Source organism: Acomys russatus, chromosome 5, assembly GCF_903995435.1.
Source record: "Acomys russatus chromosome 5, mAcoRus1.1, whole genome shotgun sequence".
Classification (NCBI taxonomy): domain Eukaryota; kingdom Metazoa; phylum Chordata; class Mammalia; order Rodentia; family Muridae; genus Acomys; species Acomys russatus.
Window position 1 is genome coordinate 8048375 of NC_067141.1, and position 14319 is coordinate 8062693.

Below are 14319 nucleotides of genomic sequence, written 5' to 3' on the forward strand. Positions count from 1 at the left end.
CCCTGCCTCCCCAAGTGCTGAGATTACAGGTGTGCACCACGACACCTGGCTTATTATTTATGTGTGTGTTTTGTGTGTGTGTGTGTGTGTATATATGTCTGTGCACCATGTACATGCAGATCCCCATGGAAATCAGAAGAGGGGATCAGATTTTCTTTGAACTGGAGTTACAGACAGTTGTGAGCAACCATATGGGTGCTGAGAATTGAACTTAGGTCCTCTGGAAGAGCAGCCAGTGATCTTAGCCTCTGAACCATCTCTTCAGTCCTGCATAAAATACTCTAAGGGTTCCAAAGGCTGAGTATTAGTCTTGAAGATGAGCGTTCTTTGGAATGTGCAGGCTTTGACAATCCGCTTCTGCCAAAGTAGCCCTTTCCTGGGCCTCCTGATCTATAGTCCACTGTGCCTATGGAATGCAACAGCGTTTGCATCTTTTAGATTTACAATTAGTTTAGACCCAATGCCCAATAATCACAACAAGTTCTAGTTATTTGCCGTCTTCTACTGCCTAGTCACCCTAGAAGATGGCTGCAAGTGCTCTTGGCAAGCTGGGAAGGTCTAGAACATCCTTTTGCCAAAGTAGCACAGTCCTTTATGAAGGGAACCCAGCTCACTTCATTCAGAGCTGAGTCGAGTCTCAGGTACAGGATGCGCCTAGCTTGCACAGGGTATTTGATTAATTCCCAGCATGGTCAAGAATAAAACGGTGGGGACAGACTATTTTAGACTTGTGAATGGCTCAAATGTGAGACTTGCTGAGGGCAGGGCCTTGTTTTGTTTTTTGTTTTGTTTTGTTTTGTTTTGTTTTGTTTTCCTTTTCAAACTCAGATATATGGATGGTGACACAGAACATCTCCTAATATGCACTTTGTTGTTTCAGTTTTTCCAGCACTGGGAGTACGCCCCAAGATCTATATCCCTACTCCCCCCTTACACACACACACACACTGAGACACGCAGGGTTTCTCTGCGTAGCCTTGGCTGTCCTGTGCTCGCATTGTAGACCAGGAACTCACAGGGATCCACCTGCCTCTACCTCCCAAGGGCTGCTGGGATTAAAGGTGTGTGCCACCACCATTGCCCAGCCGACATGAGTTTTATTATGTAGCCCAGGCTGGCTTTGAACTGATGGTTTTCCTTCCTCTGTTTCTCAAAGTAACCTGGAGTATCTGGATTACACCTGGCTTTTCTTGGAGTTCTTGCAAATATTAGATAGGAATGCATATACTATGCTTAACACGGTACATAGACACAGACAAGGCCTTGTCAGCGGGTTGCTAGTACAAATGGCTGCAGACTGCAGTGCACCAGTGAACGTAGTGTGTAAAAACAGAATGCACTATTATTGCATAAGAAATTTATCAGTGGGGCTGGGCGTAGTGGTGCACGCCTGTAAATCCCAGCACTTGGGAGGCAGAGGCAGGCGGATCGCTGTGAGTTCGAGGCCAGCCTGGTCTACAAAGTGACTCCAGGACAGCCAAGGCTAACACAGAGAGACCTTGTCTCAAAAAAACCAAAAAAAAAAAAAAAAGAAAGAAAGAAAGAAAAGAAATTTATCAGTGGGGAAAGTGGGAGGGAGGGAGGAATGGGAGGATACAAGGGATGGGATAACAATTGAGATGTAATATGAATAAATTAATAAAATATATTTTTTTAAAAAAGAAATTTATCAGTAACTAAATGGAGAGAGGCTGTGTTTTAAAGACGGATTTTAGTATGTTTATCAGCTGGAATGTATATAAAAGACAAGAGGACTCTCACAAATCTCCAGGGAAGAGAATACTGAGAGTGTAGAAGTGGATAGAATCCAGGCACAGCTCTGTTGATGACCCTCACACAGGAAGGACTCCTCAAGAAATGACAGAAACAGGCACACTAGTGTATACCCTGGTGCACTGGGAGAAAGCGCGGTGTGGATAGTTTCGTTTTGTGGTCCTTTGGTGAACAGAAGGTACGCACTGCCAAGATGATCTGATAACATCCGAAATATTGAAGGAGCAATTGAGCTTGGGGCTAAGAACGGAATATGATCACAGTCCATATGTTTTATAGAGAGGAATTTATTGGAAAGATGCTAGGAGCCTCGCTGAGTTCTCCCTCGCTGAGTGCTCCTGGGCAATGTGGAATCATAGGAAGGAAGCCTGCCCTCCAGGCACACGACGGAAGTTAGCCACAATGGCTTTCTAGTTGAAGTTACAAGCTGGACCCAGCAGCAACCGTAAACTCCTGGCTGAGGAGTTACTTTGCAGGTAACAGAGGCAACCCTAGGCCTGGAGGCTGGGCTAGGGAAAGGCGGGTCCTTGCTCTAAGGGGTTCACTCTCCATCACACCATTACATTTCTTCTGAGCCGAAGAACCGGATTCACATTTTATGAAGAGTAATTCCAGAAGAGCAGAATTCAAACCATTAAGTATTTTAATGAAATCCTGCCTGGCATGGCCCCTGCCCAGAGGGTACTTGTTATCCATGAAGGAACAGACAACTGGTTACAATCAACTTGCTAAACACCTAACCAGAGGTCATTCATTACAAAGCAGTGTTTCTGGTCTGTGCCCCAGCCTAATGCTAGAGAAGCCAGCGCAGGAGGATGACAGGGTTCCGCTGTAGGAATGGTGAGCCATGTTTGGAAATTCCACCTTGGGTCAGCTGCCCGAGGCAAAAAGATGTGAAGTTGTACTGAGCACCTTGTCAGCTGGGGACCATGGAGGCACAGCCAAGACAGGACACATTGCTCTCTGGCTTCCAGCCTCCTGACTGGGGACCCCAGGAAGGCTCCACGTTGTTTCCTTATTTTGAAGTAAATGGAGAGGGGGACGGGGTTTGACCCATTTCCCAAGGATTTTTCCAACCGTTAGCTACTTGTAGCAAACTCAGGTCTACCAGTCCAATGTTTGCCTCCTGCTGCTAGATTCCAGGCTCCACTTTTTCTTAAAATCAAACCTCTCGGGGGCTGGATAGGTGGCTCAGAGGTTAAGAGCACTGTCAGCTCTTCCAAAGGTCCTGAGTTCAATTCCCAGCAACCACATGGTGGCTCATAACCATCTATAATGAGATCTGGTGCCCTCTTCTGTTGTGTAGGTGTAAATACAAGCAGAACACTGTATATGTAATAAATCTTTTTTTTTAAAAATCAAACCTCTCAGTGTATGTACTGTGCTGCTGCCTCATACCCAGCCTGAACCAACTTTCCAAAGTGGTGAAGAATTGGTTTTATCACATCTCTTAAAAAAAAAAAAAAAAAAAAAAAGGAGCCGGGCATGATGGCGCACACCTTTAATCCCAGCACTCGGAAGGCAGAGGCAGGCGGATCGCTGTGAGTTCGAGGCCAGCCTGGTCTACAAACTGAGTCCAGGATGGCCAAGGCTACACAGAGAAACCCTGTCTCAAAAAACCAAAAAAAAAAAAAAAAAAAAAAAAAGGATAGGGCGTTTAGAGGTCTGGAATCCAACAGGCACAGTGGCACTTCCCCAAACAGTGCAGCCTAGAGTAGTTCAAACAAAAACAGACTGGAGGGGTGCACAGTGCATTGCATGGTACGCTGTTGGTTTTGTATGTTTGCTCCTTAACAAGAGACGCTGGAAACGGCACATTTGGAGATTTCACATGTGGGAACTGAGAGCAGCTCTTCAAAGAATGACTGGCCTGGGGCTGGAGAGATGGCTCAGTGGTTAAGGGCACTGCTGCTCTTCCAGAGGTCCTCGGATTCGATTCTCAGCACCCACATGGTGGCTTACAATCACCTGTAACTCCACTTCCAGGGGTTCTGGTGGCCTCATCTGGCCTCCCTTGGGTACCAGGCCCAAACATGGTGCACAGATATACATGCAGGAAAAACATTCAAACATATAAACTAAAAATACATAAATCTTTAAACTATGTATCTACACTACTTTTTTTTTAAAGAATGATTGACCAGAGCCACGTGTGGTGGCGCAGGAGGACTATTCAGAAGGCTGAGGTGGGCAAGCCACTTAATTCCACACGCTGGAGACCACTTGAGGCAGTAAGACCACCATCATCTCTCACACACACACACACACACACACCCCACACGACCAACTTGGGTACAAAAGGTACCCTATGGGTAAAGTACTGAACATTCTCTAGGCCAGGCTGACCAAGGAGAATGCAGTATATAGCATTCTAAAAAATAGCACCATTTCACAAGGAAATGACCTGCCACGTGTGGCAGTGAATTCCAGGCAGTTTTCAGCCATGGCCTCACGTGGCCGGAGTGTTGCCAATGTGGAGCGAACCCAGGTTTTCCCCATGCTATGGAGATAGAGACAGAGCAGGAAAGGTTCTACCCTTTGTGAGATTGTCCTGACTGAATGGCACCTGTATACACAAACTAAGAAGGCAGTCCCTCAAGTAGAGGGAGAAGAACACACCCACATTATTTAAAGATAGGTTAGCTTGGAAAACTTTAATCAAACGGCACCATCCCTCCTGATGACCGGTTCGGACACGCTGTAGGGCAGGCAGTGTGGTGGGGTACACTGGAGTTCTGGGTGCGGAGCAGAGGACCAGGGTTTGGGTTCTGCTCCTGCTCTGGAAGACACCCCCCCCCCCCCGCAGCTCCTCCAGAGTTCCGCACCCCTCCATAACATAACTTAACTTTCCATGCCTTTGTCATGCTAAAGGGCACTGCTCCTCCGACTGGGCCCTCCTATTAACAGCTCTAGGGCTACTGTTGGCGGTGTTGGGGCTGCACTTGTGGACAGCCAGGGACCACCTCTGGCGGAAGCATCGGCCACACTCAAGGCAGGGGAACGGCTTCTCCCCAGTGTGCAGGAGCTGGTGCTGAGCCAGGTGGCTCCACTGGGCAAAGCGTTTGGAGCAAAGGTCACAGGCGTAGGGCCGCTCGCCTGAGTGCACACGCCGATGACTGGCCAGCAGCGAGGGATAGGCAAAGCGGCGGCCACAGTCATCGCAAGCGTGCAGCTTCTCCTCCGTGTGGGTGCTGCGATGGATTGCCAAGGAGCCGCTCCTTCGGAAGGCACGTCCGCAGTCCGGGCAGGGGTAGGGTTTCTCGCCTGTGTGCAGGAGTTGGTGCTGGAGCAGGGTGCTGCGCTGGGAGAAGCGGGCTTCACAGTGCTCACAGGCATAGGGCCGCTCCCCAGAGTGCACGCGCCGGTGGCTAACCAGGCGAGAGGAAGAGGAGAACCGCCGTTCGCAGTCAGGGCAAGGGTAAGGCTTCTCTCCGGTGTGGATGCGCTGGTGGATGACCAGGGCAGTGCGCTGGCGGAAGCGACGGCTGCACTCTAGGCAGGTATAGGGCTTCTCCCCTGTGTGTGTCCGTTGGTGGATGGCGAGCAGAGATGGGTAGGCGAAGCGACGCCCACAGCTAGGGCACTGGTGAGGCTTCTCGCCGGTGTGGGTGGTCCGGTGATTGGCCAAAGACCGGCTCCGTCGAAAGCAGCGGCCACAGTCAGGGCAGTGGTAGGGCTTCTCGCCTGTGTGTATGACCTGGTGCTGAGACAGGTTTTTCCTCTGGGAAAAACGTTTGCCACACTGGTCACAAACGTAAGGGCATTCACCAGAGTGTGCCCGCCGGTGACTGACCAGTAGGGATGGGTAGGAAAAGCGGCGCCCACAGTCCGGGCAAGGGTAGGGCTTCTTCAGATTCTGGGCACACTTGTGGCTCTCCAGGGCAGGGTGGTCAGGGAAGGTACAGCCACAGTCAGGGCAGATGGGGCCCCCGGATGTCTGCCTGGGAATCAGCCGGGGTTTGCTGGGCTTCCGCCCTCGTTTCCCCTTCCGGGGCGCTTCCTTAGGCGGAAAAAGTCCCTTCTCTTCCTTCTTCTGCCTGGTTCTGGTTTCTACTAAGAAACACGAGAATTAACAAACACTGGATTCAAATGCTCGCCAATAAGAACGTTACTGGTTACAAGACCAATACACCCAGCTCCTGTTAATTGTTGTCATCAGAGACAGTTAAGTGTGTCATGAAAATGTGGAAGGCATTTAGAGTTCCTCAACCAACTCACATACGTTTTTTCGGGGGAGGGGGAAGAGAGATTAAGCTGAGTTTTAAAACAGAGTTATTTTGAGGGCTAAAGGTTTGGCTTAGTTGGCAGAGTGCTTGCCTGGATCCTGCAGTACTTAAAGTGGCTCACCCTCGGAAGCACGGCAAATCTGAGGCTTTACTGAGATGCATGAGGCTCTGCCCTTAAAAACAAGCAAAAACTTTGAATGTTTTTAGTAGCTGTGGGGGTAGCTCTGTGGGGTACACAGAAAACTGCGTCCCCACCTAACTTGTAGAAACGTACTTTCTTCCAAAGTTTTGGGGTTTTGATTTTTAGACAGGGTCTCATGTGCCCTAGACTGGTCCCACCTCACTACGTGACCGAGGCTGACCTTGAACTTCTTCCTCAGGCAGCACTGGGGATCAAAGCCTGAGCTGTGTGCCTGTGAGCCATGCACTGCATTCAGAGAGCAGCACTCAAGCCGTCTCTTGGGGTTTATGATGCAGGGTAAGCACATGTGGTTTCCTCCATCCTTTCCTACATAAAAGATAGCATGCAAGACACAACTGTACACACGCTTTACTGCACTTTCCTTCTTCCCACTTAGCATTCTAAAGATCTTTTTTTTTTTTTTTTAAGGATTTACTTATTATTTATACTGTATTGTGTCCACATGTATGTCTGCAGGCCAGAAGAGGGCACCAGATCTCATTATAGAAGGTTGTAAGCCACCATGTGGCTGTTGGGAATTGAACTCAGGACCTCTGGAAGAACAGCCAGTGCTCTCAACCTCTGAGCCATCTCTCTAGCCCTAAAGGTCATTTCATGAAAGACAGTGACAGACTTCCTGGAGCTGGACTTGAGGCAGCTGCAAGCTGCCCCAATGTGGGTTTTGGGATCTGAATTCAGGGCTTCTGGGAAAGCAACAAGTGCTCCAAACTGCTGAGCCATCTCTCCAGCCCAGAATTTGCTTTTTTGTTTTTGTTTTTGTTTTTCGGGACAAGTTTCCCTTTGTCATCTTGGCCATCCTGGACTCGATCTGTAGACCAGGCTGGCCTCGAACTCATAGCAATCTGCCTGCCTCTGCCTCCGGAGTGCTGGGATTAAAGGAGTGTGCCACCACACCCAGCCTCCAGTATTTGCATTTTAAAAAGCATTCCTAGAGCCGGGCGTGGTGGCGCATGCCTTTAATCCCAGCACTCAGGAGGCAGAAGCAGGCGGATCGCTGTGAGTTCGAGGCCAGCCTGGTCTACAAAGTGAGTCCAGGATGGCCAAGGCTACACAGAGAAACCCTGTCTCGAAAAACCAAAAAAAAAAAAAAAAAAAAAAAAAAAGCATTCCTATACTGCTCTTTTTTTTTCCGCATGAGTGCCTGCATACCGGAAGAGGGCACCAGATCTTACTATGGATGGGTGTGAGCCACCATGTGGTTGCTGGGAATTGAACTCAGAACCTCTGGAAGAGCAACCAGTGCTCTTAACCTCTTGAGCCATCTTCTCTAGCTCCTATACTGCTCTTATGCCAACTTGACACAAGGTGAAGTCATTTGGGAAGAGACAACAGAGGAACGCCTTCACCAGGTTGGCCTGTGGTGCATTTTCTTCATTAGTGATTGATGTAGTAACAGTGCCCAGCCCATTTTTGGTGCCGCTCAGGTGGCCTTGGGGTGTCTAAGAAGGCTTAGCGAGCCATAAGAAGCGAGCTCGTAGGCAGCCCTCCAACATGGCCTCTACTTCAGCTCCTGCCTTTGCATTCCTTTGATGTACTCCAATGTGAAAGTTAGACAAACCCTTTTATTTCCAAGCTGCTTTTGGTCATGGTGCTTATCACAGCCACAGAAACCCTAAGACAGAAAACTGGTACCAGGAGTGGGATAGTTCTGTGACAAACTAGACCATCTGTTTCTGTTTTGTTTTGTTTGGGGGTAGGGGTGTGTGATGGCAACTCAGAGCTGTAAAAGGTACTGAGTGCTCTAGGCTCAATGGGCCACACTGTGGAAAGGTAGAAGACAGTGCTGACAGCAGTGCTGAGCACGGACACAGACAGGGCTTGTGAGGCTTCAGGGGGACCTCTGAGACTCCCTAAAAGACACTACCAAGGCCACGCATGTGAGATTTGAAATCAGAAACCACTAAAGGGAAACCTTTGCTTAGCTGGGGCAATGGATACCATCAGCTGGATTTGAGAAGCTGCCACAACACACACACACACACACACACACACACACACACACACCAGCACCACCCAGGATGATAAATCCGGGAGTATTTCCTCAAGGCCAGCACACAGCAGCTGTGGTCCATGAGAGGCCAAAGCTGCAGCTCATGTTGGTGGCCAGACTTGGTTATGTGTAAGTTTCCCAGGCCGTGTCAGTCTTGAAGCCACAAAGGGGTCATGGAGAGCAACTGCGGTTTGGTACAGTGCCAGGCAAGCCCAGACCGCGGGGGAATGTGCAGCTTCGGTCGAAGGGGTCACGGCTAGAAACTGAGGCTTTGGCACCATATGGCAGGGGCAGTGTGTCTCTAAAGAGACTCGGGAGAGGCTATCGGTGAGGGTGTCGCCCCAGCACTGTGGAGACGCCATTACCACGGAAGACTACCTCCGACAGCAGCTCTACACTGGTGCTGCCCTGAGAATACAAAACAAGCTATACTTGCAGTGGACTGCAGTCAGGGAAGGACCAAGCCCTTTGGAGTCTCAGAGGTGCGACATTGAGCTTTGTCCTGTTGGACTTTGGCTTTGCTTTGATTTTATTGTAGTTGATTTAAAAAAAAAAAAAAAAAAAAAAAAAGAACCCATAGTTAATTTTAGAGAGATTTTTGGATATTTTAAGAGGAACTCTGAAAGCGACTTTGGACATTTGGGGGGGAGGGCTTGAATTGAGATCTTGGGGATGAACAAGAAAAGGTTATGGTTAATAGGCATGTGTTTTGTGTGTCAAGCTGTCAGAGAGTTGGTTGTGCTGGCTTGCTTTATGTCAACTTGGCACAAGTTAAGAGTCATTTGGGAATGGAGAACCTCCATGAAGAAAATGCCCTCACCAGACATGCCTATGGGCAAGCCTGTGGTGCATTTTCTTAATCAGTGGCTGATGTGGGTGGGCCTAGCCCACTGTGGGTGGTGCCAGCCCTAGGCAGGTGTTCCTGAGCGTATAAGAAAGTAGAGGCGCAAGCCAGTAAAAGCAGCCTTCCTCATGGATTCTGCTTTAGTCTCCTGCCCTGCCTGCCTGCCTGCCTGCCTTTGATGATATGAAATTGTACATGAACTAAAGTCCTGACTAAGACTGCTCCCAAGTACACAGCTGCTGGTCTAGAAGCACTTTGAGAGCCAAAGTTGTAAGCAATGTTAAGACCTTGGACTGCATCACTTCACTCAGTAGTAGCTCACAAGCCTGGATGCACACTCAAATCAGTGAGGCTTCTCTTTTCCGTTTTTAAATTTAAGAGTCAACCAGGGGCTAGAGTGAGAGAGAGAGCTCAGAGGTTAAAGGCTCTTCCTACTCTTCCAGAGGGCCGAGTTCAGTTTAATGGAAACTAGGTCCCGGCTCCTGAGGGGCACGATCCTTTTCAGGGCTCAGTGATTCCTTTATGTTAATGGAGTACTGCCGGTAGTTTGCTCACAATACAAGCAACCTGGTTAACTCTAACCAGACGAAAATTCTAGGTTGGGTCGATAGGGCATTACACAGGGTCTCCACGGGCATTTTTTCACTCACTTCTCTGGAATGTTACCCATCTCCGGTACTCCTGCGGATCTAGGGCTGCCGGTTCCCAATCATCGGTATTTCGTTCCAACCAGGAGATGAGGGCTGGTTTGGGACCTGCGCATCCTGGGGAAGGAGAACCAGTCAGAGGGCTGGCCTCGGGAGATGATGCTTTTAATATATATATATATTCCGAGGCTCTGCCCCGACCCCAACAACTAGATCGGGGGTCAGGACCCTGGGCTCCCTGCCCCCACTCTACCCCGCCCTCAAACTCCAGCATCCCTTAGGCCCCGCGTAAGCCGATTGGGCCGGGCCTCACCGAGCGCGCCCAGGAGGCCGTAGGTCTCGCGCATCACATCCCGGTACAGAGTCCTCTGCGCGGGCCGCAGACACCCCCACTCCTCCAAGGAGAAGTACACGGCCACGTCCGCGAATTTCAAGGCCTTTGGCCTCCTGCCCCTTCTGCGAGGAGGTCCAGCCACTCCGGGTGCCCACGCGAGGAGCGGAGCCGAAGGCGGAGCCATTGGACCTGCGCCCCGGGCCTTGCCCCGGGCACCGAGCACCCCGAAACCTAGAAGCCCAGCCGGGAAGGCCCGGAGGAAATATGAATCGGCTGCCTGAGGGGCCAGGAGGCCCAACACAGACCACCCCGTTATTCAGGAAACTCTCGCTGGAACTTGGGTGATAGGCACCGGAAGATGCCTTCGGGGAAGATGGCGGCGCTGCTTCTGCACCACCGCTGCCTAGAACACAGGCAGGTTCCAGCTATCGATTTTATTGACCCGAACGCCATGCCGGCTTCTTAACCTCGCTGCCCTAAAGCGTAATGGCGCTGCGAGATGGCTTCATGCCTACGGTCCCCTTTATCTATTGCATCCGTTTATTGGTCAGTAGCTGAAGATCGGGCGCTGTGATTGGGTGTCGGCGAAGGCGGTCCATTCGAATGAAGCCAACGGATTCTTAAGGGCAAGGAGGTGGTGGTGTGTTTCTAAGCTGGTTGTGAGATGTGTAATGAGTGGGAGCTTCTTGTGTTCTCCAACTTTCTTTGCCCTAGTTGGAGAAGACGTTTCTACACATCTCCTTAAGGAAAGTCACACAGTGTCAACATGGATTTGTTGAACAGCTGCATTCTATGGCCATTAAATTGTCATGGCCAGGAATTCTGAAAAGTCCTGGATGTGAAGGGAGCAGTGATAACGTTTTGATGCACGAAAGGCACTTCTAGTAAAATCGAATGACTAGAATGGTAAGATGACTGATCTTGTACCTTGGGCAGCTCCTAAGTAGTCTACAGAAATGAATGGCCTACATCTCAAAGCTTTAGGAAGGCCGCGTTTTTGGGAAGCATTGTGCGTACTCTTTGTACAGTGGGATGCAGTTAGGCTGCCAGGGGGGACAAAAGGCAAGTGGCCAACTGATCCTGCCGTTTGAAAGGAAGTAAATCCCCTCTCCACTGTTGCTTTCCTGTCCCCATGGTCCAGGATAGCATTGGCAACATAGACTCTGTTTTTATAGCCCAGTGGTAGGGCATTTGCCTAGCATTCGTGATGCTCAGAGTTCTATAAAAATATAAAAATAATTAATGCTGGCGTCTCAGACTTACTGTCCTTATGAGGATAATTATCACTCTGTCACAGTGCAAAGCCCTGGACTTACCTGTACTGCCCCCTCCCCAAAGAGAACAAGAATCATAAGACAGCTGGGTGTGGTGGCACAGGTGTAACAGTATTTTGTATCCGTTCGGCCTACAAAGCAAATAACTGACACAGGGAGACTGAAACGTATTTTAAAGCTGCCAGCACTTCACGGGACAGAGTCTGAACTGATTCTAATCTACTTGTAAACTAAACAAACTACTCTAAACCTTATCACATACATATATTCCAAACACTTGCCACTATCCACACACAGGCCTTAATTCCCAGCACTGAGAGGCAAAGGCAGGCAAGCAACACCAGTCCTAGGGAGAAGTAGAAAAACCTACTTACTAATGAAAACGGTAATCGCCTTTTCTTTTTTTCCAGAGAGGGCTAGCCTCAACATTCATGCAGCTGAGGATGATCGTGAACTTCTGATCGGCCTACCTCTTAACTCCTGAATGCTCAAATTATTGTTTTGTTTTTCAAGACAGGGTTTCTTGGTGTTACTCTGTCCTGGACGCACTTTGTACATCAAGCTGGCCTCGAACTCACAGAGATCCACCTGCCTCTGCCTCCCAAGTGCCAGGATTAAAGCCTAGTGCTCAAATTATAAATAGGCGCGGCACACCCTGTTTTATTTGGTGCTGGGATGGAACCCAGAGCATTATGTGTCCTAACTAGGTATCTTAGAGTTTCTATTACTGTGATGAAACACCATGACCAAAAAGCAAGTTGGGGAGGAAAGAGTTAATTCAGCTGACACTTCCTGATCATAATCCATCACTGGAGGAAGTCAGGACAGGAACTCAAGCAGGGCAGGAACCTGGAGGCAGGAGCTGAGGCAGAGGCCGTGGAGGGGTGCTGCTTACTTGCTCGCTCCTCATGATTTGCTCAGCCTGCTTTCTTACAGAACTCAGGACCACCAGCCCAGGGATGGCATCATTCACAATGGGCTGGACCCTCCCCCATCAGCCACTAAATCAGGAAAATGTCTTACATGGAGGCGTGTTCTCCACTGAGTTTTCCCATCAGGTAACTCTAGCTTGTGTTAAGCAGACATAAACCCAAGCCTACTAAGCAAGCACTCTACCCGCTGAGTTGCACTCTTAGCCCACCATCACAGGTCCATCCGGCTGCACACTGTTCTTCGCTGATTCATCTCAGCCTGCTGAGCGCCAGCCTTACCACTGAGCGACATAGCCAGCACTCACCAGGCCATTCTCGGAAAGGGGACTTCCTAGTTCCTAAAGATCTTGTCACCGTGCATCTTACTTTTGTCTTCTGCTCTTGCTCACTCAACACGCCCAGAGGATACTGAGGTGGGAGTGGGGGGTGGGGAAGGTTAAGTAATCTAATAATAGCATTTGTTGTCCAGTCTCTAAATGTTGAGAGATTGCAGGCTTTAATTGAAGTCCTGTTTGGAACAGTCTGAAAGGCTGAACCAGTTGAGATCAGCAGCTTTCTTTGAAGCTGTGCTGAAAGCAGGCTTGGATGGAACAGCAACTGAAGCAGTCTGAGGCAGGACAGTGTAGAATGTTGGAATATCTTATGTCAGTGTCTCAGTGTCCTCCAGGATGACTCCAGTCAGGTCCAATCCAATGTTACCGGTTCTTTTGTTCTGAAACATATTTCTCACAAGTAATACACAATTTTTTAAAATTATCAATGTATGAGATGTGCAGGGTACACAGATCAATTAATGATGGTTTTCTGCTCTTTGAGCAGAAGATATCTGTCTTATAAACTAGTTTGGATTGTGGCAAGATATAAGATACAATTTTATTTATGCCATATAAGGGATGGCGTGATGAGTCCTGAGGACTTCCTGGCCAGGTTGATTGTTGTTTGTTTTGTTTTGTTTGCGGGGAGGCGGTTGAGACAGGGTTTCTCTGTGTAATAGTTCTGGTTGTCCTGAACTCTCTTTGTAGACCAGGCTGGCCTTGAACTCACAGAGATCTGCCTGCCTCTGCCTCCAGAGTGCTGGGATTGAAAGTGTACACTACCATACCCGGCACTGTATCCAATTTTTTATTGCGCAGAAGTCCTGGCTTGAGACATGTACCATATTTTTCCGCACCATATGATGAACCTGACCATAAGATGCACCCAGTTTTTAGAGCAGTAATAAAGAAAAAATATTCAGGACAGCCAAGGTGACACAGAGAAACCCTGTCCTGCTGCGAGGGCGGGGGAGAAAGAAAGGATAAAAAATTCTGAACTAAAAGAGATATAAACATGCTTTTTGTTTAGATCACAAGTCGGGGATGAGAAAAAGACTTGTGAGAGAGCAGGTGATGTTTATCCCCTTAGAAGTCGAACCACCACGTGGGGGAAATTGGTTGTTAACCCGCTGAAAAACATCGTTGAACAAAGTCTGAGAGGAGGTATAAATGTGAGCCAAAAACAAGAGGCGGGGCCTTTGGAGACTTGGGATAGTTTTGGTTGTTACATCGCTAGAGAGAACTGCTCAAGGGAAGGCTTCCGGGCTCCAGGCTCTGGCTGAGGTTCCGGGTTCTGGTTGCTCCAGGTTCCAGCAGAAGAAATCCTGCTGATTATGCGAGGAGACTCGTTCTCGGAACTGATATCCTTACGGTTTCATTATTGTATTCTTTAATCTTCGTTTCCTATTGTTTAGGTTAGTCAGGTTATAAGTGAGATGCTGTCAGTTAATAAGTTCATAATAAAATATATTAAGAAAATTGAGCCTACACTGAACCAAATTAGTACTAGTATAATAAAATATTTATTAAAATATTAAAAATACAGTAATATTAAACAGTGTTAACTCAACAGGAGGAAAGAGTTACAGACCCAAGCACTTTTCTAGTTTTCTGGAAACCCCAAAATGTGGTCCCACTAGAGTCAAGGAGGGACAAATGGTAGCTAGAGCTTCCTTATTGCTACACATTTTACTGCACTCCCCCTGCCCCACTCCCTGCAGCAAGCTGACGCGCACCTGCTGGATCGGCATTCAGCTCAGATCAGCGAGATAGCAGGGGGTGG

At 48.7% G+C, this 14319-nt stretch overlaps 1 protein-coding gene across 1 annotated transcript; it reads right to left on the reverse strand.

Moving 5' to 3' along the window:
• Positions 1-4638: 4638 nt before the first annotated feature.
• Znf689 (zinc finger protein 689) lies at positions 4639-10497 on the reverse strand. The gene is given in 4 exon segments (XM_051145345.1): positions 4639-4677; positions 4679-5823; positions 9686-9799; positions 9996-10497. Coding segments are annotated over 4 exon segments (1503 nt in total). The 5' UTR covers positions 10201-10497.
• Positions 10498-14319: the final 3822 nt, after the last annotated feature.